The sequence below is a fragment of the Hypomesus nipponensis genome, chromosome 27 (assembly GCF_054491055.1).
Source record: "Hypomesus nipponensis isolate SF chromosome 27, ASM5449105v1, whole genome shotgun sequence".
Lineage (NCBI taxonomy): Eukaryota > Metazoa > Chordata > Actinopteri > Osmeriformes > Osmeridae > Hypomesus > Hypomesus nipponensis.
In genome coordinates, this window is record NC_140387.1 from 3,817,555 (window position 1) to 3,842,306 (window position 24,752).

At 48.7% G+C, this 24,752-nt stretch overlaps 1 protein-coding gene across 2 annotated transcripts; it reads right to left on the minus strand.

The window, feature by feature from the left end:
- Nucleotides 1-201: 201 nt before the first annotated feature.
- Nucleotides 202-24,752, minus strand: pik3r1 (phosphoinositide-3-kinase, regulatory subunit 1 (alpha)). 2 transcript variants are annotated; one of them, XM_084693277.1, is made up of 15 exons: nucleotides 24,515-24,752; nucleotides 23,310-23,962; nucleotides 13,407-13,499; nucleotides 13,069-13,143; nucleotides 12,041-12,172; nucleotides 10,648-10,849; nucleotides 9,947-10,029; nucleotides 4,015-4,216; nucleotides 3,531-3,711; nucleotides 3,263-3,388; nucleotides 2,838-2,980; nucleotides 2,534-2,710; nucleotides 2,368-2,442; nucleotides 2,112-2,282; nucleotides 202-1,897 (listed from the first exon to the last, which is right to left on the minus strand). In XM_084693277.1, the coding sequence occupies exons 2-15, from the start codon at nucleotides 23,638-23,640 to the stop codon at nucleotides 1,708-1,710; spliced, it is 2,181 nt and encodes a 726-aa protein (XP_084549403.1). In that variant the 5' UTR covers nucleotides 23,641-23,962; nucleotides 24,515-24,752; the 3' UTR covers nucleotides 202-1,707. The 2 variants fall into 2 exon arrangements, with proteins under 2 accessions (XP_084549403.1, XP_084549404.1); XM_084693278.1 differs by lacking the exons at nucleotides 9,947-10,029; nucleotides 10,648-10,849; nucleotides 12,041-12,172; ... (2 more) ...; nucleotides 23,310-23,962; nucleotides 24,515-24,752 and adding an exon at nucleotides 7,492-7,784.

The window sequence follows — 24,752 nt, forward strand, 5'->3', positions numbered from 1 at the left end:
CCGACTATTTTCCGATAGACAAAAACTATATGACAAACGCGATAGTATGGCTTCAAAATGTACAATTAGGAGGTTAACAAGTAACACTAGCAGGTAGTAGCATTGCTACGAGTATTATGCTAGGTTGCTATGTAACGGAAGCTAACTAAAGCTAGCTAGCTTCCGTTTTGAAAAAATAATTCACTCTGGTGGAAGCGTCGGTAATATTTAGAACTCACTCCTTAACAGGTTTTAATAACAATTTCCATCATTTCAAGACACCGATTTGCTTGGATATCCTTGTATGGACAGGTATTTATAACAAAATAAATCTTTACTGTTTCATTGGAGATGGTTGAAAAGGTGTGTACATGCATCATTGTGATTGCATTAATCAATCCTACTCCCATCGTTCCATGAGCAGAGTGCTGATACTGAAGTCTTTACACGTTTCAACAAAGAACTACATGAGGCTCTTTTAGCGAGTTCTTGTGACTGAAGCAGCTTTCAAATACTCAAAAGGCTCTGCCTGAAAAGAACAATTTGAAGAAGAAAAAAAACGAATAAAATACTTATCTTTTCATATTTATACCAGTTGCTGATAGAGTAATTTGTAATAAAGTATATGTTACTATTTACTTAAAAAAATCTGAAGCAGTTTTTATCTTGGCATTTTGACACAAAATATCCACTAGGATATTTACATGGGAAAACCTTTTCAAGCAATAAAACAAGCTTACACCATGGGTTACAACAGAATACAAACAACTTTGCAGAAATAAAGGAGGTACAGAATTGCATAGCAGATTAGAAGAAAATGAACAAAAAACTGAGCTTTTTGGTATGGTGCGGCAAATTTCATCATTGACATTCTCCTCTATGTACATAAGTATTTCCATGTCAAATTCATTCATAGTTTTACTTGTCCACAGTGGAGAAGAGGTTTAAGTCTGTATGTAATGCTTGACAAGGGAAAAGCAGGAATCTAGTCATCTTGTCCACTGCTCCTGATTCTATAGGAGTCTTTTCAAGAAAAAAGATTATACTTTGTCAAAAGTGCCATTTTGCTACATTTATCAGCTGATCCATGGTCTGTTACTAACACTTAACACACTTAACACAAAAAATGTGTCAGACCCCCCCCCCCCAATAGCTTTCAAATTGTGAGTTTTGGTCACATGGACACACACACAGACGCACACATTGAGACAGACACACACACACACATACATAGAGGGACACAGACATAGAAGGAGGAACCAGAAGGGTGTCGGGGAGGAGGAGAAACAAAAGGGTGAAGAAAAAACAAAACAAAAACCCGATGCACTCGAGGGTTTATCCGCTGTGTTTTGACATTCCAGCTGGTAAAGCTTTAAAAAGAACAAGCACCGTTAGGAAAAGGCCTCCTTGTCTGTGTCCTCTGCTCGGGGGAGAGTTCAGCAGTTTCCCCTTGATTCTGTGCTCCCACAAAAGCATGCGAGAAACAAAACTACATTCAGGCTCGCCACTGCTTACAGTCAGTCACAGTCGCTGAAATGTTTTCAGGTTTCATCCGCGTTCAGTCTACTCATTTCCTCTCACGGGGGGAAAAGTCTGTTAGTAGGCAAGACACCGCCTTTTTTTTTTACATTTTATTTTATCCTTGAGTCCAAGCACAAGTTGTATCTCTGTTTTCAAGGAGCGAGGCCCCTTTAGGTTTTGTCCGAATTCCAACGCGTGGAAGGGCCCTCACCGTCTCTGCTGGGCGTAGACGGGGTGTGCGAGCGTCACATTCAGAGAGTCATTGTGCTGAACCAGCGACGTGTGCTGGTAGTGAAGGACCAGTTCTTTCAGGGAGCTGTACAGATTGTAAGGCTCAGCAAAGCCGTATCCTGAGGGTGTCTTGTTGATGACACAATGCTTCACCTCACCGTCCACACTGGAGAGAGAAGACAGAAACAAACAAAAACATGACAAGCTGCTCTGCGCGGGGCGACATCATCATTCAATGACTTTGAATATCTATAAAAGGTATTTGGGTGAAGGCGAGTCTGGCTGCTTTGTTTACACCGTGAGTTGGACTGTGTCGTGAAAGTACGCGAATGCAACGAGAGAGGGGAAGTCGGAGGGGCGGGGGGGGGGGGGGAACGTACACAACGCTGCAGGCGTAGCACCCGGCTTTGCTGCTGTCTCGGACCAGGAATGTTCCGTCTCGCTTTTCCCGGAGGAGAACCTCAGCCTGCACCCGGTTGAGGTTGCCCAGCTTCCAGGAACGCTCGTCGTGGTGAGGTAGGTCCTCGTCGTCCTCGACCATAGAATATTGACTGGGCGGAAGGAGAAGTGAAACGAGTCAGACAAAAGGGTAGAGAATTGTGCTCACTCTTGATCAATATTTTGAACTGGACTTACTCCTCTGTGTTCTCGTGATTGAGTCCAAGCCACTCGTTAATCTTCTTCTGCCTGACGCCTTTCTGTGTCAGCCACCTGTAACACACATAGCGCACCGTCAGATACAGGTACCGATACCACAGACTGGCCCAGGCCTTGGGTGTGGCAGTGGAGGGAGGCCCCTTACATGAGGTACTGATCCCTGGTCTTTCGCAGCTGTATGAGGTCCGGCTTGATGCTGTTCATCCTCTTGTCGATCTCCCTGTAGTCTGCGGCCTGCTTCTTCAGGTCCTCCTCCAAGCGACGCTTGCTGTCCACAATCTCGCTGATTCGAGACTTGAGTTTCTCGTAGTTACCCATGATCCTGTGGGGGAGGGGGGGGATAAAGAGAGAGGAGGAACTGTTTTAGTTCAAGATTGTGTGTTTTGCCTCGTGCTCTAAAAACGGTGGGACAGCAGAGTGGGTGTTGCGAGGGGGAGCTTGGTGCTTACCTCTGGATCTCCTTGTCGTTTCCTTCTCTCCTGAACTTCTCGATGTACTCCTTGCTGTACCTCTCCTGGGTTTGGCACTGCTCCTCGAAGATCTTGATAGTTTCGTTGAACGCCTCGATCGCCGTCCGTTTCATTTGGATTTCCTGAACGGAGAGGGGGGGGGGGGGGCGAAAAAAAACAGTGAGTTGTCTGACAACGTCAAAATATCGACGCGTGTTTTCTCCCATAATGACCCGTGACCTAGCTGCAGGGAGACAGAGAGAGAGAGAGAGAGAGAGAGAGAGAGAGAGAGAGAGAGAGAGAGAGAGAGAGAGAGAGAGAGAGAGAGAGAGAGAGAGAGAGAGAGAGAGAGAGAGAGAGAGAGAGAGAGAGAGAGAGAGAGAGAGAGAGAGAGAGAGAGAGAGAGAGAGAGAGGAGGGTCTGACCTGTGAGGTCCTGGTGTACTCCTCGTACAGCCGGTCGTACTCCTTGTTCTTCTCCTGATACTGCAGGTGATACTCGTGAAGCTTCTTCCCCACGGCGTCGATGTTGTCCTCCTTCACCACCTGGTCCTGAAACGACACAGGACGTTAGAAAGGTCTTGTCTAAGAAGCCGTGGGGTACCCCCCCCCTCCAGTTTCTAACGCCGCCGGCGGCACGGAGGGGGGGTCTTCCTGGGCGGCGTGGCCCAGGGTTAGGGACTGCGCTGCATACCTGCTGGTGTTTGGAGACGGGGTACAGCAGCTTGACGTCGAGCTTGGGGTTGTATTGTGCCAACGACTCGTTGCGATAGTGGTTAATGAGCTCCACCACCGAGCTGAAGGTCAGCGGGTCCGAGAAGCCGTACTTTCCGTCTCGGTGGAATATCTTGATGAGCTTATTGTTGCCTCCTTTCCTGTAGAGGACAAAGTAAAAAAAACGTTTAAAAAAGGATATATATGATCAAATACAAAGCACGAACAGCGGAATCGAACCCAGGGGCCGCTAGCGTTAGGGCTACGGCTAGGTATCAAATGTATTTGTATAGCCCTTTTTTACACGCAAGCATGTCACAGTGGGCTTCACATACGCCCATAGAACTGCCCCTCAACCAACCTAAACCCTCGAGGTATTGGCACGCGCTCTATCCGGTGAGCCACAAGGCCCCTGGGCTGGGGTGGGTGGGGTGGGTGGCGGGGCGCAGGGCGGGGGGCCTCACCTCAGAGTCAGAGTGTAGTCGCCATGCATCTTGGTGGAGGCGTCTCGGACCAGGAAGGTCCCGTCCGCCGTGTCCCTCAGCTTCTCGTTTACCTCCTCCCGGGAGATGTCTCCCCAGTACCACTCGGCGTCTTGCAGGGCCATGTTGTTGTTCATTGCGTTGTTAGTCCCGGGTGCAGGCTTGGGTGGCTTCGGAGGTAGGGCTGCGTGCACAAGAGGAGAGAGAAAAAAACGGATGCTGAGTACACGTGTGACGCTGAGATGTTCAGCAAATATTGCGTGTACTGTTGCACCAGCAAAAAAAAAAAAAAAAAAAAACAAGGCCGTGTGTGAAACTGCGAAGAGGATATTTTGGGGGACATCCGTTCAAATCACTGCTGAGAGAGTGGGCAACATCAGTCTATTTGCTTTGGACTTCATTGAATAGGCCCGCAAAATCTGTGGAAAAGCATATTCAAATGGACAGCCATATCAACCATGTGAAGCATCTGCTCCAGTTAGGTCGTATTACCATCCCACTGTCCTCTTTCTGTTCCTCTACCCTCTCTCCCCTTAATCTTTTCCACTTAATTAAACCGGGATGAAAGAATGCTGCTCCTACCCCTGTTGGGCAGCATGAGCAAGGCAGAGCGAGGCAGAGGCAATCATGAGTCAGGGAGAATGGGTTTCATTCAGGAAAGAAAAAACCTCCCTCCACCATCTCCAATCCCCAAAGGTGAGATGCAGTTATAAATCACGACGGAATAAGACGTGCGTCTGTTGTCCCAATTACACCAGAGATTATCACTGTCTAAAAATGTTTTTAAAAATTACACAGAAATCGTTCCTCTAAATGGGATGCAGAAGTAGTGGCCAGCAGAGATATAGCTCAAACCCACAGAACCCCAAAAAATCAACAGTAAATCACTATGTCCTACGAGTAATATCTGCCCCTCGAGCTCAAAACCCATCTGAATTACATCACGTTCACATTTAGAAACAATAAATTCTCCGTCTTCTGGCTCTGGGGCAGGACTTTGTAAATGCGGTCCCACTCAGGGCTAGGTGTGTATCCTCTCTGTGCCGGCCTCTGGAGAGGGGAAATCACTCAATAGAAATGGCCTCATCAAAAAAAGCTCTAAGTGCTGCATTGGATTGGTTCATCAACTGAGGGACATTAATCTGCAGGGGCTGGCTGGCTGACTTTCTGGCTTGCTAGCTAGCTTTCTGGCTTTCTGGCTGGGGTGGCGGGCGGGCGGGCTGGCTTTCTGGCTGGGTGGGTGGCTGCAGGTCACACAGGACAGGAAGAGGGGGCAGAGCTGAAATGGCAGGCAATTTTTTACCCCCAAAGCTATGCTCCCTTTGTCCGCTGCCTCTGCATTAGGACCCCGTTAGGACCTTGCAAGGCACAGCACAGGAGGACCAGAGACAGCTAGCTAGCTGGGCTAAGAGAGATAGTACACTTTAGTCTACATGTTCAACAACAGGAGGGATGGGGGAAGAAAATACACAGACAACAACACTGGCAACAATTTCAGAAGTGGTTCAGAAAGCCTGGGCATACGCTTCCTGTTACACAGTCCACCAGCCACCAACTGAAGACTTTGAGAAATATCTGTAGAGGATTACAAAGTAGGCTCGTCTATATTCTCCTCTCTGAACTGTGAGCTCTAAGCCCCTATATCGGTCTGGCTTGTTCTGAAACCTTAAGTCTCAGCCAGACTCGGTTTTGTCATTCAACAATGCCAGTTATCCTACCTGGAGGGTCCATCTCTATGTAAAACAACACATCAGTCCCAAACTCAAAGTGCTCCATATCCAAAACCAGTGGTGTCGCACATCGGATCAAACGGCCAAACGCTTCTACGTTCTGCAGATCAGAGAGGACACGCCAGCCCCGCTGTCTATGTACGACCACCCTTGCTTTTCAAACCCATGTGAAAAGCAATAAAGGGCAGCTTGCTTGGTAACGTGCTACATCACTTACCACAGCCAATCGCACGGGGGGACTGTCATCAACCACTCTTGCATCTTTCATTTCCCAAGAACGATGATGTCATTTTGAAAACTCACTACCTTCTTTTTTTTTTTTTTCTTCTTTTTTTTCCTTCTTCCCAGCCTCCTGTCCCCTATCCCACATCAATGTACTCCACCACAGCTCAGAAGGTGCCGGTATGAACCAGAACGCGGACTAAAATAGAGTAACTCCGTGGTGGCCTCGGCGTGCATCTGTCTCGATGCGAACCTAAACGTTCAACATCTCTTCGCTAGCGCAGAGAGGAGGGGGGGAAAAGGACGTGCAACTTCTCTCTCTCTGCCTCTCTCTTCCTGCTTCCCTCTCTCTCTCTCTCTCTGCCTCTATCTCTCTTTCTGCCTCCTGCAGGCTGCTAAGCCCCGCCTTCCTGACTGTGTCGTGCGGCGCTGTCGTCCGTCCCCCTTCTGGCTCGGCAGACAGGCAGGCAAGCTCTGCCGCGCTGCAGCAGCACGTAGCCAGCCTCTGCAGGGTCCTAATGCCCGGGTCGTTCAGCGCAGCCCAGGGATCCGAAATACGCCAGTAATCCCGGTGTGTGACAGTCCAGCGAGCAGTCATCTCAGAGCCGGAGCTGAGAGCCACCGAAATAGCTTCAGTTCTCAGTAGGTTTAAAAGAGGGTGGAACGTGGTCATCGTCAACCCCAGCCTAGTCTGGGGGGGGGGGGGGGGGGGGGGGGGGGAGGATTCTTTCCAAACACAGCATGGGAGTGATGAAATAGGCCACATTGACCAAAAGTCAATAAACCAGATAAAACCTTATCTCAACGATAAAGTGTAGAGCTAGGTCCAATTCTAAAGATGGACATTAACTCCCGGTCACTTAAAAAAAAAGAAAGATATATACTCTATCTGTTTGCTATTTTTCTTTTCTTTTACAAATATTGTCAGGAGTCAGGACAACGTGCACGTGTTTGTGTACAGCACAGAAGGAACAAGGTCCACAGTGTAATATTCCACGCATGCATACCTTTTTCATGGTCATCATAAATCACCTGTTTTAGACCCTTTTAAAAAGGTCCCTTCCAACACAACGGTCTAAATGGAAAATTCCGCACTGTACTCCTACGATAAATCAGAATGTCTCCTGACCCCACACACCGACTGATTGGTATATGGGCCTGTAAGAACAGCCCCTAACGCTTCTACAGCAGCAGGAGAGAGAGAGAGAGAGAGGGATGGGGAGAGAGACAGAAAGAAAGACAGAAAGAGAGAAAGAGAGAGAGAGAGGGATGGGGAGAGAGACAGAAAGAAAGAATGAAAGAGAGAAAGAGAGAGAGAGGTTGAGATGGAGATATCATCCCCAAGGAGAACCTGTTTCCTGACAGCTCCAGTAACTAGTCGCCAAGAAACCGGTCCGCTCTCATTTCAACACCATAGCAGTCATTTCAAAAACTGCCTTGACTTGAGCCTGAAACTGCTCGCAAAAATCGAGACAATTTACGGCATAGCCCCGTCAAACTCACTTACGTTGCAAGTTGTGCATGTTCTGCCGAATCACTCCACAACGGTATTGTGCTCCACCTCTCAAAAAGTGTATTAAATCCAGTAGGTTTTTATATTTCAAGTCCTCCAGGAAAGTTCCATTCTGTGGCTTTAAGCACCAAAAGCTGGATCGTGTTCTGAAGGTTCTTAGTGGGGTGACGGCCGTGCGCGGTAAAATCCAGTTAATCTGTTGGCTCTGCGGCAGGTGTAACATGCGACTGCCTGCCTGTTCAGCTCCTGATCTCTAGACAGAGGATCGAGTGTGACGGCTAGGTCCGCGTGCCTCTCTGTACCTCTCTCTCTCTCTCTCTCTCTCTCTCTCTCTCTCTCTCTCTGTCTCTCTCTCTCTCTTTCACTCTCACTCTCTTCTGTAGCAGCGCCAGGTCGAGTGCGTGCAGGGAGGAGGAGGGGGAGGAGGAGGGGGGAGAGTGTACTTGTTAATGATAAGTCCTAGCTGCTCTGCCTACTCTGAAACCCAGCCCTAGTGCCAACAGAGAATTCAAGCTTCCCCATACCACCTCCCTCTGCCCCCTCTGCCCCCTTCCCCCCTCCCCTCTTCCCCCCCACCTCCCCTATGCCCCCCCTCCCCTCTGCCCCCACCCCTCTCTCTCAGTCTCTCTGTTTGTAAGGGCGGGGGAGGAGGAGTGCTCAGTCTTATGATTAACTTGCACAGGTTCAAATATTTGCTGAGCTAGGCACTTTGAGGCAGGGAGGGGCATGTGGAGCAGTCAGGGGGAGGGGGGGAGGGAGGGGGGAGGAGTGTCGCCCTAGGAAGTATGAGCAGCCGTCCCACTAACAAGAGGTGCTCTGTGGAGCAGACCAACTTTCCAGCCAACCAAATCTAAGTGGGCCTTTTGTCGCTTACTTAAAATAGGCTCCCAGTAACTGGGAGGAGGTATTCAGACACACACACACACACACACACACACACGTACGTGAACACACACACACACGCGTACGTGAACACACACACACATGCGCGTGCGCGCTTTTCATTCATAGAAACATACACACACACAACATTTTTTCACACGTACACGCACTCACACGCCGTATTTTTCGAGAACACGTGTTCTACCTCGAAGAACATTGCCTCGCACTGAGCCGGCGCGAAGTCACGCCAGCTTGACACATCGACACATCTGACCACTTGGATGTGAGCATGTGTGGTGCGGTAGGGGGGTACCTTCGTGTGCGCGTGCGCGTAGGAAGAGTCCCAAGTCGACTCAGAAGTAGAGAGAAGAGAAGTATGCATTTACAGTTGGGTTTTCGCCCTCACCCGCCTCCCACTGCGCTCGGCCTCCCCCATCACCCCACTGCTCCTGCAGGTGCGAATTACTGACAGCTGAGAGTGGTCCATGCAAAGGGACGCTATAAATAGGCCCTAACAGGTAATAAACTGTTTAAACAGTCAGCCCAGGCCTGGGCCTCTGGTCCAGCCCCAGACGGTGCTTTTAACTAGCGCTGTAAAAACACAACTGTGCCACGCAATTTTCTGTACTCCGAAACCACCACACTGGCAGAGCCTCCTGGGACTGGAACTAAGACCAGCAAGCCTCGGAACAAAACCGACCTTGTGCAGGGTAGGGTGATGTTTTATCTGTTAAGAAATGAGTCTATTACGTGACCTGTGTGTCACAAAAAAAAACGACAGCAGGAATTCCCCTGGGAGCCCAATTGTCAACTTGAACTTTGACTTATTCAAACGAGGTTTCAAATTCAAATGTACACAAAGTATGTTCAGACCCACTTCCTAAGGGCTTTGGAAATTACATCAAATATATGGTGGCCTGTATCCCTCAATTTGCAACACTGTTAAATCCTAAGCTGATCCCTGCCTGTCCCAGGATACTTAGTCTGTTCCAACATCATGTTATAACACAGTCAGGATTTATACCCCACCCCCCCCCTAAACTAGCATCAAAAGACTTAGTCCAGTTCCTGTTTGAGAGAGGGCCATGGAGGTCCGATTTCTGCACGTAGCCATGGAAGCTAGTTTCGATTCCCCTGATTGGCACGCCAACAACGCAGGTCTTTCAGAGCCGTGCCGACCCCGTCCAGCCTCGGCCCAGACCGACGTCAGGCCTGCAGTGGAAGCGGCAGGTTGAGGGATGCTCCAGGGTGCTCTGCTGCAGCACAGTGTCTACGAACTGCTCTTGAATCTAATAATAGCTCAGGTCCCCTGCTGTTCTCTACCCCCGCAGCCCTTCAGTCACTCTGCTGAGCCCCGCCACAGTCTGAAATATGCATTAGGGCCATTTAGCCGTCTCACGGCCCACGCACGGCGTTCGACAATGGCGCGGCAGTCTAAATCGGTCGTTGTTGGGCTTTCAGGGTTTTCTCGAGACGTTCCAGAGGTGAGAGGGAGACTTTAGCCAGGTGTGTGTGTGAGAGAGAGAGACATGGAGTGTGTTCAGGTATATGGAGGAGAGTGGGTTACCTGGAGCTGCCTGGCTTTCACTCCATTCGCTGGTCACCAGAGTCTCAATGATCTTGATGTGGGCTTCAGGGCTGGGTTCACAGCTACGCAGAAGGAAAAAAGACACAGTCAAACACAGTCAGAGTTTCCAAGCCCCGACTGGCCGACTACTGCTGCTGCTGCTGGGTTTAATCTGGGCTTGTCTCAAACTGATGGGAATTCAAGCCTTTCTCTTTTAATGGCCCAGCTGGCAAACTGAAAATCTCCATCCCAAACCCCTTCCCCCTTCCCCTCCCCGTCCCCCCAGTTACCGTGTGCGCCCGACAGCCCGAGATCAGGAGGCGGTTCCCGCCCCAGGCTCTCCCCCTGCATGAGCCAGCATGCGTGAGCGAGCGAGCGTGCCTAGCTGTGTGCGTGCCTGCCTGCCTGCCTGTGTGTGTGCGTGTGTGTCGTTTGGGTGTCTCGACTCGCCCGGGCGAGTGCGTGAGCCAACGTGTGAGCCGGCTTGAGTCCCGCCGTCTTCGTGTGCGGCACACGTTGTGTTTGTTTTGCTTCGTAGACGTCTCTCCCAGACAGACCGCGAGAACGTGTCAGCTTCTACCCACCGCTCCCTTGTCTCCCTCCCCCCCCTGTCCCGCAGAGAGAGAGAGAGAGAGAGAGAGAGAGAGAGAGAGAGAGAGAGAGAGAGAGAGAGAGAGAGAGAGAGAGAGAGAGACACCCACCTGGTACCCTGCTGTCTGAGGAGCACCGGGCTGAAGATCTCCCCCAGTGACCTGGCGCTGAGCAGGTTCTTGGGCCCGTTGCGGCACACCCTTGAGAAGTGTCGCAGCAGGCAGTGGAGGGTGAGCCAGTACTGGGCTGGCAGGCTGGGGGAGTTGGCGATGCTTCTCAGGAGGCGGGAACACTCCTCAGGGCTCTGTGTGTCTGTTGGAAAGCAAGTCAGACGCATGCAAGGGGGGGGGAGGGGTCAGGGGGGGTCTACCCGCAGCAGGAACCACACATGTACGGACACTGTTAGGCTAATACTGAAACGTCGAAAAAAGGATTCTTTCCGAAGAGACTGGAGCGTGGGTAGGAAATAGAGGCACTGTGAGCAGGTAGGGGTTGAAACCACAGTGCGATTATGCGCTTGACGATGAGTGCAAGGTACACTTGCAGGTGATTGGCTGATCCGGAGATGCAGGAGATAAACTTTCAGGCTTGTTTTAGTTCCTATCAACCACAAGTATCCTGTTTCTGGCCATGTGACAAGAGAGAAAACCCAACTCTCGAGAACGGTGTGAAGGACGGAGAGGAGCTACACAGACACAAAGAAGTGAAATCGGTTTGAAAAAAAAAAAAGAGAACAGAAAATAAGATATAAAGAAAGACATAGAAAAGAATTCAGGAAGAAACGGAGAGCAAGGAAAAGGGAGGGTGTGACTGTTCTATACACAAGGGCCATCGAGTGGATATTGGCACTAGCAGCGGGTCTTGTGGGTTGTTGTTCAAAGGTACAGGACGTTCAATCGCAGCCATGGGGTAGATTGGGTTAGCATGCTTTAGGTCAATCATTAACTAGACACACTGTGCCTTTGGGCTGAGTCACAGCCCCTGTAGACCGATATTCAGAGACGACAAAAAAGACAACAACAAAAAACCTAACTGAACACAAACACTGGGTCAGAAACTGACAGTAGCTGTCTTTGCCAGCACTTCTTTCTCATAGGAAAACTGACAGGAAGGAAATGGCTACTGGTGCTTTAGAATAACGATCGACTTAGACCGAGTGACATCATGTGATCTGCTACCGTGATGACATGCTCTGGCAACATTCCAAACCACAGTGCTTCTCGACGCAGACGACAATGTCACTCCACATTCAACACTCGCTGGACGTTTTTTTAATACCCGGGCGAGTTAAGGTACCGATGACGGCTATGTGAGGTGTAGAAGAGGCTTTTGTGTGACAGCAGAGCAGTGGTTCTCAACCCTGGTCCGCACGGACCACCTTGTCCTGCATGTTTTAGATGTTCCCCCTCTTCCAACATCTAAAACGTGCAGGACGAGGGGGGTCCCTGAGGACCAGGGAGAGGAGACAGTGCAGTAGAGAGTACCAAGTGTGGCGTTGGTTACCTTGGGCTGCGCTGACCATCTGAGAGTGGATGGCTACAGGGATGACCGGCTGGGGCAGGTCCTGCAGGTATCTACGGAGACCGTCGCACAGTATTGGTAGCTCCATCTGGTCCAGCTCTGCCGAGGGGGGGTCTGCAAACACGGCCCAGAGACCAGACTCAGGATCAGTTTTTTTATTTTTTTATTATTGAAGACGTTTCACAATCAACATGATAACACTACATGGGGGGGGGGGGGGTGGTGGGGGGTAAATCCACTATCGGAATTCACACTGGTTGTAACCCTGGTACCTAGTCCGTCCTCACAAAGAACACACTTCAGTACACACACAACAGGATATTTTCGTTTTGAATCACAGTATATCACTAGTTACCATGCAGAGGAGCTATTAATGCAGACAACCTCCATGTCTGTACTATGGAGATGACCAAGGACCTCTATGTCTGTACTATGGAGATGACCAAGGACCTCTATGTCTGTACTATGGAGATGACCAAGGACCTCTATGTCTGTACTATGGAGATGACCAAGGACCTCCATGTCTGTACTATGGAGATGACCAAGGACCTCTATGTCTGTACTATGGAGATGACCAAGGACCTCTATGTCTGTACTATGGAGATGACCAAGGACCTCTATGTCTGTACTATGGAGATGACCAAGGACCTCCATGTCTGTACTATGGAGATGACCAAGGACCTCTATGTCTGTACTATGGAGATGACCAAGGACCTCTATGTCTGTACTATGGAGATGACCAAGGACCTCTATGTCTGTACTATGGAGATGACCAAGGACCTCTATGTCTGTACTATGGAGATGACCAAGGACCTCCATGTCTGTACTATGGAGATGACCAAGGACCTCTATGTCTGTACTATGGAGATGACCAAGGACCTCTATGTCTGTACTATGGAGATGACCAAGGACCTCTATGTCTGTACTATGGAGATGACCATGGACCTCCATGTCTGTACTATGGAGATGACCAAGGACCTCTATGTCTGTACTATGGAGATGCTACTCACCGATCTCAAAGCACTGTCTGACCTCCAGTCCACCGCCAGCTGTGAAGGTGCGGTACAGCGAGGGGTTATCCAGACCTACACAGACACAGGCACGTTAGACACGGCTACAGTCCCCGTTCCAGATTTGTCCTCAAGGAACTGTGTTTCCATGTAGAGGTCTATCGAATGTTTACTAAAGGTTTTTCCCGGTAGCGTTCTATACTAATGTGATTACAGATCTGGCAAAAGGTCAGCAGCCGGAACAGTCACAATTGGAACAGCAAGGTCCCAACGTGACACGCGAGCGGTGTTTTCTTCCAAATTGAGGGAGACCGGTGTGTTCAGTCTGCCCGGCTCACCTTTCCTCTCGATGGCCTCCAGTAGTCTGGCCAGCATGGGGGGGGCAGTCTCTGGGAGAGCAAACTGCTCCGTCAGGTCCAGCAGTACCAAGGCTGAGGGGTAAAGGGGGAACGTCAAGGTTAGGTCTCATTTACTTGCATGACATCCAAGACCGAAGTGGCACCCCCAGGGAGAGGCCGGTGGGGGGCCACAGCCACCCGGATACAATTGCTGGCCTCCCCACTGTCCCCCCCTCCCCACCCTCGTGTGTCCGTATTAGTCTATGCACATCAGATCATTTGTAATATTAACTGGAAAATAAGAAACGAAGGAGATAGAAGTATATCGGTATGCAATTCCACAACTCTCATACTGACTTCAGACATTTTGGTGTGCCACCCCAAGACTTTCAGTGGTCCCATCTCGCCACCCCCATGAAACTATGTCTGGTGGCACTGAAGATTTGCATCAGAGCCAACATACGCAGCTACGGTTGTGGTCGGTGTTTGTAAACCAAATTAAAACTCGGAGGAAACGAAATTCAACAAGCCGAATGAAAAGAATCGGCCTCGTTGACAAAGATGAAAAAAAAAAGGTCAATTTCAGACCTACAATGTCATTCAGTCTAACCTAAACGGGCTGCCATTCGCTGCATTCTCAGACAGCCTATTAATAAATGTCCCTGTCAGATCAGCGTTCTGTTCACATGGTGAGGTACTGAGCATGGAGTGTAAGAAGGTGAGGTGGATTGGAGTTTCACTTCAAAGCCACAGACACAAGACCAAAGGGGTGTTGAGTAAGACCAAAAAGCAGGCGAGCACAACACCATGATTCAGATTGAGAGGTGCTGAGCACTAGGATACCATTAAGGTAGAGTTGGGGTGGATCAAGAGGCTAAGCAAACAGCTTCTTATATGCATGAGGCAAGCCAGGTCTGGCGTTTTCTCTAGTTTTTTCATGAGATCTTAGGCATCCAGGTGTGGACATGAAAGGATTCAGTGGGCTGGCAAAGATTTTATTTGGCTTTACGAAAGGTTATTTTGGAAGAGCGATTTTCTGAAAGGGCTAACTGTTCGAGACTTTGAGTGTGTAGTTTCAAACGCAGGGGCATGAATGGAGGCCTTTTTACGTTTCCTTATTTTCATTTCTCTGTACCCTGAAATTATATATGTATAAAAAAAAATCAAAAAGGGATTAAACGGACATCCAGCGCAACCATTTGCACATACAAACTGGTCATTAGCCTGGAAATGTTCACTTCCTCCCGACAACAGTTGCTAGCCAGGTAAACTAACTAATGACCGGCCATATTTAATGGTTCTTCCCCGTTTGCTAACGCCATGAAGAAAAAAGAAAAAAGGGGAAAGCTTCGTGACTGTGAATTTAACGGATTATCAAAAACCAAACCCCCTAAAATGCAGCACTCAGTGGAAGACAAGTCATCTGGAAGGCATTAGTGCGAGCGAGCTCGGCCTGAGGGAGGGAGGGAGGGAGGGAGGGAGGGAGGGAGGGAGGGAGGGAGGGAGGGAGGGAGGGAGGGAGGGAGGGAGGGAGGGAGGGAGGGAGGGAGGGAGGGAGGGAGGGAGGGAGGGAGGGAGGGAGGGAGGGAGGGAGAGTTTTCTGAGAATCTGAAATCCTTAACTTGGAAGACAGAAGTTTCCCTAAATAGAGATGTAGACACCCAGTGCCACCTTTGCACACCTTGACAGTGTAACCTTTTGCCCAGACAGATACCCTACACTGCTAGCTGTCCTCTGCCAAACCTGCTTCTGGGAAAGTCAATTCACAATCTGTGGTTAAATTTACACCTGCCCTCCTGTGTGTTACATGTCCAAAAGACAACTGGCCAAGCACAATGAATGTCTATTCCATGTCACTGATAGATTTGATTCCACTTAAAACAGGAACATGGCACTTGACAAAGGCGGAATGCTGCCTGCGCAGTGCGCACACACAATGGGAATATGGGAATCGTGTTTTAAGAGCAAGTTGCTCGTATGACCGATAGTGTGTTCTTAGACATTTGCGGTACGGCATCGTCGGCAAGACTATACAACATAAATGCATGGACGCTGTTAGGTTCCGATTGGAAGTCATTTTTTAACTGCCCAACTGCCATTCTCTGGAACCGCAGGGCTGTTTGAGGCATCGGGGGTCGAGTCTTCTGTTTATTTACTCTATCCATAGCTGCCCTAGGAGTGACACGGGGCGGGACCAGATCCAGTTGCTTCTTGGTAGCGTCAGACGACCTGCTCGTTCCAGTTCGGCCGGGCCGGTGTCGAGTGACACACAGAAAATGGCAGAAATGTGGGGAGCCATCGGTTGGTGATTTCCATGCTGGCACAAGAACAAGTAGACTCTGAGAACGTCTCTGATGGGACCACTCCGCCTCGGGCAGAGAGAGAGAGAGAGAGAGAGAGAGAGAGAGAGAGAGAGAGAGAGAGAGAGAGAGAGAGAGAGAGAGGCAGATAGAGGGAGAGCGTGAGATGTGAGCTAGACGGATAGGAAAATGCTGAGAGAGAGAGAGAGAGAGAGATTTGTACAGATTGAGGAAGAGAGTAATGTAGAGATGAAAGGAATGAGAGAGATGTAGAGAGAGAGAGAGAGTGAGAGAGAGACAGATGTAGAGAGAGAGAGAGAGAGAGAGAGAGAGAGAGAGAGAGATGTAGAGAGAGAGAGAGAGATGTAGAGAGAGAGAGAGAGAGATGTAGAGAGAGAGAGAGAGAGAGATGTAGAGAGAGAGAGAGAGAGAGAAACCATACCCATACAGGGCCCCTTTGCTTTGGCCTGCATAAAACCTGAGTGAATGCAAACATGCAAGGGGAAAGAGCTGGTCTCACTGCCTCTTAAAAGCTGTGTTTCTAAATGCGAAACAGGTTCTTTCAGCACGAGAACATTAGAATACCAATGCACAATGCAAATCCATGAGTACAAATGCTGAGACTAGTAAAACGCAACATGGATTCACTGTGCAGGAAAAGATCATTTAATGATATGTTTACATAAACATTGGTCTTTGCACCAAAGGTCTTTTTCTAAAATTGCCTACTTTACCTCTGATACAGACACGAATGTGTTAAAATTCACCACAGTCTTGTTTTCACAGCAGCTGATCCTCTGAACCAATCAGGATCCTCTGTTCAAACTTTCTCCCAATACCAGAAGTCAGTTGCCCTGGCAACTCGGGTAAGGAGAGTGAGGGTGAGAGAGGGGCCCCAGAACAAGTCTCCACAAGCCTGCAGGTTTAACAGATCTTCTCATAATATCCCAGAGGGCCTTGTTCATTCTGTACATCTGACAGACTGTCAGTCAGTCAGCCAGCCAACCAGGCAGCCAACCAGCCAGCCAACCAACCAACCAGCCAGCCAGCCAGCCAGCCAGCCAGCCAGCCAGCCAGCCAAGCAGCCAGCCAGTCAGCCAGTCAGCTAACCAGCCAGCCAACCAGCCAGCCAACCAGCCAGCCAGCCAACCAGCCAGCCAGCCAGCCAGCCAGCCAGCCAGCCAGCCAGTCAGCCAAACAGCCAGCCAACCAGCCAACCAACCAGCCAGCCAGTCAGCCAAACAGCCAGCCAACCAGCCAACCAGCCAGCCAGCCAGCCACAGGTTGAGGGAAGTTGGAACAGCTGCCCCGGGCATTGCCGTGGTTCCAGTTCAAACAGTACAAAATCTGAACTGCAGACTGTGGCCTGGGCCATAGAAGGGGCACCACAGACAGGAGAGACTAAAGATAGCGTAACACTTTGGTTACATTTAGAAAGCCCCGCTCGAGTGTATAGCATTTTTAGAGGTTGGGCTATTTCTTCTTGTTTGGAAGAAAAAGGTCTGATTAAAACGTGCCTTTGAAACCTGAGGATGATCCTCAAATATATATTAGATAAAAATGATATATGAGATGGCTGTCAATTTATGACAGACTTAAGAGGGCAAAACTTGAATCGTTTGATGATCGATTTATCATTACCAAGTCTGTGAAATGAGGATTTGAGTGAAACCCGCTGCTAGTAGTCAAGTATGCATCTGTATGTCTGATCTGCTTACTGGGGTGCAAGGCCTTGAGCTTCGATACATTAAATAGAAGCGACAGTACAGCAAAAGTCAGGCAATGTCTCCCCCTGTAGGACGAAACGTGCAGTGCATAAACAAGGCGAGCCAATGAAAAGCCTGTTGCTACAGAGTCGGCTGCAGGGCAGTTTGGCAACTACTGAGAGGCAAAATTGGGTCTAGCAGAACTAAGCAAAGGATGGTAAATGGGGTAAGGTGTGTAATAAATAATTTTTAAAAAGTGTTAAACATTTACTTGTGATAGACCTTCAGTAGTTTATTACAATATCCTAAATAGTAAATCCTTATTTTATTGTACCCTTGTATTTGAATCTCAATCTACTCACACTTTGGTTATTCTGATAAGGAAACTACCCTAGTCCATCGAAACTGTACAGCTGAAAGTCAGACTTCCACCAGACCCTCCCTACCTCCCCCTCCCCCTCCCCCTCTCTCTCTCGCTCTCTCTCTCTGCCTCTCTCTCTGCCTCTCTCTCTGCCTCGCTCTCTGCCTCGCTCTCTCCCTCTCTCTCTCTGCCTCTCTCTCTCTGCCTCTCTCTCTCTCTCTCCCTCTCTCTCTCTGCCTCTCTCACACACACACACACACACACACGTCTCTCTCTCCCCCTCTTTGATCAATTGATATATAACCAGGGTGAAACCTATCACATTCGGTGAAGACGCTCGGTATTCGAGACGTGTTGGCCTGAGGTATTGGGACGGCCTCCAATCCCGTCCCCTTCACACTGTTACATAATGCCACACCTCCCCTTCAACGTGAGCCTCACACGAACCCCTCAGCATGCTCGGATGGTCGACGGCATATTTCAAATGTCTCTCCCCTCCCTCCTTCTCTGTTCTCCTCTACCTATTTCTTTTTCACCCCCTTTACCCCCTCTCTCTTTCTCCCCCCTCTCTTTCTTTTTTCTTTCTTCCTTTCTTTCTTTCTTTCTTTTTCTCTTTCTTTCTCTCTCTCGCTCTTCTCCCTCTCTCCCCCCTATCCGTAACGAGTGGCTAATCCTGCTAGCAGACATGCTTTGCCTCCAGTAAGAAGATTTGCCAATTCAGACTTCGGTCTCTGAAGGCGATCAAGTAATGAAAGGCATATGTGCGTTCTCTCACGCACACAGGCCCGTAAAACAGGCTTTTACTGGAATTGTGCAGCCCAACGTAGTTTGGTGGGGGCTTAAAACAGAGAAATCCAATTACAATGTGGATAGACTTTATTGTGCTCTTAAATTACTTTTTTCCATTGCATATTTAAATATTGTGATTCTGGGAAGCGCTGATGTACATGAGCAGCTCAAATGTGATTATCCTGATATCCTCTTAGATCACAGGGGAAAAACTAACAAACAGAACAACAACGACGTAGATCTACTGCAGAAGACTTAGCCCAACAAACATTCACACAGAAACAGGGAGTATCGTGAACCTCAAGAGACGGCAGTGAGCGTTTCGCACGGCCGAAAAAGTGAACCCGACACTAATACATGTGGCTTACCACTGAGAGAGAAGCAGTGATGAGCCGACACAGTGTAAAACGGCCCACCGTTCGGCTCCCATTGACAGGACATCCATTTATTGTTCCGGCAGCATTGTGCCCCAGTTTACTGCAATCAGCACTTAGTACAATACTGATTCATTGCAGCGCCCACAAATCAGTCTACCATGCAGTTTCTGTGCCCCCTAGCCTTGCAGCAAAGAAGCACCCCTCCTGTCCTTAACAAGCAGAGCCACCAGCAGCCCCACAGAGAATCATCACATTAGAGCCCGCTGTCACATTATGCAGCTCAAATAACGCCTTCGCTTTTGCTACTGCCTTCAGACAGGGTCAGTAATCCATCACAGGCTCTGACTACAGAAGATTACAACCGCTCTCCGTACCAGCGTTTGGAAGGGGTGAGGGGTGGTGGGGTGGGGGGGAATGTCTTTGTGGAGCAGAGCAACAATTCTCCTCCAGGAAAACTGCTCAATGCAGCAGATGTTCATCTGAGTGGTGGTGAGGCCCCTAAAGGGGTCGAGAGCTTCATGGTTCTCATCTCCAGCTATGCAGTGTACTGCACACTTCTCCTTCACTGTCTCTCTGGACAGGCATTGTCTTCTCTGGGATGGAAATGTCACCAGGGGGCCTCCAAATATCGTCTCACTTCCTTTCGATCTTTGTACACGGGCCAGGCTATACGCTAACTATATTCCGCTAAACCACTCGAATGAGTCGAACATGAGCATTCCTATCTTCCCCCAGTGTCTCTCTCTCTCTCCATTTTTTACTGCGTCACAGACTCCCTTCCCTCATGTGTGAGAAGTTACAAAACAGCGCTCAACTGTGCACAGGGTACACGTGCACTTGAAGGACACTCAAGGCATGAAGATTTGGCCGGAAATGTCACAGAGAAGATAAGACAACTGATAAAAGTATTTTATCCGATAGACAGACGAAAATATCTCTCCGTAATTACGAAAAGGGGAGCGCTTGGTACAGAGAACTGCAAACACGTGTGTCGACATGGACCAGCGACTACCAATAGCGTCAAATCTTTTTCCTGAGCAAGACTGAGCATGTAGTTGGAGCCCCGCAAGTAACGATCAGATTTGCCAGAGTTTATCTGAACCCTTTCTAAAAGAACGGCCTCTGCAGACGACGGTTGGAGGATAAAAAGCAAACATGAACTTTAAACATTGAACTTGGGGAACTGAATGTTCGATGCAACAGATGGAAAAGCCTGTCTTAGATCCATCAACTCTTGTCAACTGAAGTGGACTTTGTTGACGTTGCTGTGATAAGAGATTATGAACTAGATTGTGCAGACCAAATAGAAAAAATAGGTTATGATGCGCCGTAATGCAAGAACCACATGTCTGTTGGCACTGGCCATGACAGTTTTATAGACATAAACCAGTATGTTCTAGTTTCCATTAGTGAGTCACACTAACATCAACCTCAGCTGTTTATAACTTGCCTGTTCAGGGAGCAAATCCATGACCCGTTCACAAGAAGTTCTGGGCATTCTCATTTTAGCCCAGAGAGCGAACGGAAGTTCTAAGTGAGACTTTATTATCTGTCGTTTCAGGCTCACAGTTCTCTCTGTGTGGCTTACTGGCTGGCCTGGACACATACAGTAGAGACCCTCTCGACAGAGAGGCCCTGTAAAGGAGCAAATACATTAGTATTCTAAAAACCCAGGCTGCTGGTATGAGGCAGAATACTTCTACAGCCAGACCCTCCCTCCCTCCCTCCCTCCCTCCCCCCCCCCCCCTCTCCCTACCTCCTCCCCTCTCTCCCTACCTCCTCCCCTCCCTCCCTCCCCCCTCTCTCCCTCCACATCTGCTGCTCTGAAGTAAACCCCTGTGGCTCAGAGTGCAGAGGCCCCTTTCCAAGACTCTGAGTTCCCCTTCTCTCTCCCAGCCGGAGCCGACTCCAGGAACATTATCAAAACATTAAAAAAGAGGAGGAGGAGAAGGAGGAAGGGGGGAAGTAGGGAGGGAGGGTTGGGGCACTGAAGCGCTGGAGGAAAGGGAGTGAGGGATCTGCCAGATCTCTCAGTGGCGGGCAATAAATCACCACCACTCTGAAGCAACAAGAAGCCTTGCCTCCAACTCAAAGCGCTCAGCCTCGCTCCCTACAGTCCCTTGCTTCAGCCCCCCAGGTCTAAGCCCCCAGAACTTCCAATGCCTACCCCCTTACCACCCCTCCTGCCGACCCCCCCCCCCCCCCCCAGCCTGAAGCTTCAGCTGATCTCTCAGCCACCCCCAAACACCCCTCGCTCTCCCCTTCTCCAAGGCCTCTGGCACCCCACACAGGCCCCTTCCCTGTTCAAGCCTACAAGCCCTGGATCTCTCTCTCACCCCCTCTCCCCCTCCCTCTCTCTCTCTCCATCTCTCTCTCTCTCCCTCTCCCTCTCTCCCTCTGCCTCTCTCTCTCTGCCTCTCTCTCTCTGCCTCTCTCTCTCTGCCTCTCTCTCTCTGCCTCTCCCTCTCTCTCTCTGCCCCTCCCTCTCTCTCTCTGCCCCTCTCCCTCTCTCTCTCTCCCTCCCTCACTCTCACCCCCTCTCCCCCTCCCCCTCCCCCTCCCTCTCTCACCCCCTCTCCCCCTCCCTCTCTCTCTCTCTCTCTCTCTCTCTCTCTCTCTCCCCCTCCCTCTCTCTCTCTCTCTGCTGGGACACAGAGACTTTTCTTCTCCTGGTGCTACATTCACACTCTCTCCAGCCTCAGCACTGCCACTCAACCGAGCAACAGCCATTCAACACATGCCCCTTCATACGGATCTTTACTCACCCTGCTAGGTCCAGCAAAGAATTTCACAATACCTCCACAAAGGTCACCAACTGAAAACCAACTAAGTAACCATAGTTGTTCTATAGGTGAGCAAAAGCGTATGCTAGCAAGACAATATAGTATTCATAATGACGGTGCATCTAAAAAACTAAAACAAATACTTGTTGGGCGATCAGGCCATGTTCAAGTCTGTAATTTCTAACGACTGGTCTTACTTACAGATATCAAACACTATACAACATGAAAGTTCCTTGAAATGTCTCCGTCTCTCCCCCTTTACCCCCCTGTGGCCAAGAGCACAAATTTGGGAACTAGCACATCTTAAGAAGGCCTAAGTAATCTCCCTAAAACATTCCAAAACATGCTGGTTTTGAGATCAGATTTGAGCCATGTGTCATATGTTGATTAGTCAGCAGAAAAACTGCATGACTGACGCGATACTCTTCATGTGTACGGGAAGTGAGACTGGTTCTCTGCATTTAATTGAATGCGTCCAGAACAACCAACAGGACAGCGGTCCACTGGTGAAGCTAGGCTCGTCCCAGATGCACTCAGACCACAATGCACTGTGGTCTGGACACCAGGAGTATCATTGCCTTCAGGGCCTGGTTAGCATTCAACTGGCCTCCGGATATCTGAGCAACAACGTTTTGTATCAAGCCTGCGATTGTAGTGCGATGTAAGCACACTCTCCCAGTGTTCAACGTAAACACAGGCCTGAAGAAACAGTATATTTGTAATGTAGGCCTAATGGAATACCAGGAAAGAGACGATCTAACGATGTTTGGAAACAATGGGGATATTTTTTGGACAGAGAAGTAAAGCTGAAAAGGAAAGAGAGGATGAAAATGAGAGAGAGGACGATAAAGAGATAGAAAGAGGAAGAGAAGCAGTTACTTTAATCCATTTAGGACAGATAGCTTGAAAAAAGGAACAATATAGACAGATCACAAATCAATTTCCTCTTTCTGTTGATAAAAAGCTTCAGTCAGCGTGGCGAACATGGAAGCACTTCTGTATCTCTAGTCATCTGCCTCGGATGTTGTCTAAGGACACCTACGCTTCTACCAGACTCCATGGCAACAGATTTCCACTGGTCTTATTAGGTTGTGGTGGATGCACAACTCATGTACTTCAATCTGTGACGCACTTCTTACTGCTGAGTTAGGGACAAAGTGAACCAGTGTCACGTATGTCCAATCTTTCAGGAAGAGAGGGAAGGCCATATTGATTACTTGAGGGGAAATATGGATTGCAGGAGACAATACGATTCACAAGTCGATCCTTGTTTGGTTGGGTCAAAAAGGTTTCCACTCCAAGACCAAAGGCTGTGGGATTATTGCTCATGTTCAAGTGAAGAGAAGAAAAGGTACTGTAGGTCAAATTAAAATGGGGAATACAGTTAATAGTAACCTAATCATGGTTTGTTATGTGTTCTAGTTCAATTGAATATGGATAAACTAAGAAGTAAGACAACCGGAGGTAACGTGTTTGTTTTAGTCCCCCCATCAAACCTACAACAAGAAGTCATGGGTGTCATAGTCAGGAGTAGGTCAAACCTGGAGTGAAATGTTTTCCCCCCACCATTTAAATGTAAACACTCACCTTGTTCAGAATCTGAGTCTGTCTTGGAGGAGCGTGGTGCCACTGGTAACGGTCTGGGGGGTCTTGGTTTGGGAGTGGGAGGGGAGATCCTCTTCTTGCCAGTGAACTCCACATATGTCCCAGGGAAGTCCCCTTTTTCCTGAGTGGTTTCATTAAAGCCAGGCAGCCAACCAACATCCTCTGGTCTCTCCTCAAGTCCTTCACTGTACCCAAAAGCCACCAGGGCCCCTTTGGTCACCATCAATATATCCCCAACATGCAGGTCAATGTCCTCCTCTCGTTCCTTCTTGTAGTCGTAAAGCGCTCTGTACTGATACCCTTCCGCAGTCATGGTGACCACTTGGTTTCACTGTGTTCTTCTGGGTAAAAATAGAGACCCCTAAACCACTCGATTGACAGTATTTCTACCGGTAATAGTTTGTCTCTGGATTTCTATATCAAGCGACGTGTGAGCAAAGGACACAGTTGCCAAAAACACCCTTACCCACGAAATGTAACAGCTGAACAATTGGGATTTTTCTCTTTGCTACATTCTCTACCGTTCAGGTCATTCTTGAAACACTGCAATCCACCCCACCGCTGTGGTTACTCGAGGCAAGCAGTATGTTCCCATCCGTGGCCCGCAGCACTGGCCTTGAAACCGCCCCTCAGATCTACAATACAGAAAGAGGGCCATTAGAAACAGGTTGCATAAGACTGCTAGACATCTTACACAATGTTCAGTAAATGATTGAGAGGACCACAACATTGTCCGTGGTTTATACTATATGACATTCGTATTGATGCCTACTTAGTTTCCAGTACCAATTATAAAGAGCACATAAGACAGTTGGAATCGAAAACCTTGAAAAGCTAAAAAGGGTAGATTAGATGAACGAGTTGGGCATATTCCTCCCTATTTATAGTTAGCTACAGAAGTATGCAGTTTCAGTGTGGCTGCATTAAGTTGCTAGCTAGCTAGTTGGTGCTGTTGGCTAATGCATTCGGCATTAATATAGTTGCTCAGTCTTCACTACTAGCTCGCTAAAGTTAAGTTTTAGTTCCTACAGATCTAACCATTTAATCTTATAAGATACAGTCCCTTTGTGCTGTATATGTGCTTTGAACACTAATATTTATGTTAGAAAAAAATCATGTTTCCACAAAAGGTACATGCAGTATTACAACACCCACTCGCAGTATAATAGTGTAAGCTGGGTACTCACTTGCATGGAAGGGCTGCGTGCTGAAGAGTCAATGCTCCTTGCCGTGTACAATTCCAATTCGGTTGATACAATGGCAAAATATATCCTTGCAATGATTCCTAACGCTAAACACATCTAGTACCTAAAAAAGTTTACACTCACTCGACCAAAATTTTTTGTAGGTAAAGATTAACTGTAACGGTCCGTACACTATCGATAAACGGGACGACTCCGCCCGTGTAAAATGCTTTGGGAGCAA

Bases quoted from the DNA above. Each gene is read 5' to 3' on its own strand.
- pik3r1 (XM_084693277.1), bottom strand. From the start codon at position 23,640: ATGACTGCGGAAGGGTATCAGTACAGAGCGCTTTACGACTACAAGAAG. The intron at 2,981-3,262 runs GTCAGACCCTCC...CTCTCCGTTCAG, and splicing joins AGTACACCAGGACCTCACAG to GAAATCCAAATGAAACGGAC. The intron at 2,283-2,367 runs GTAAGTCCAGTT...CCTTCCGCCCAG, and splicing joins AATCACGAGAACACAGAGGA to TCAATATTCTATGGTCGAGG.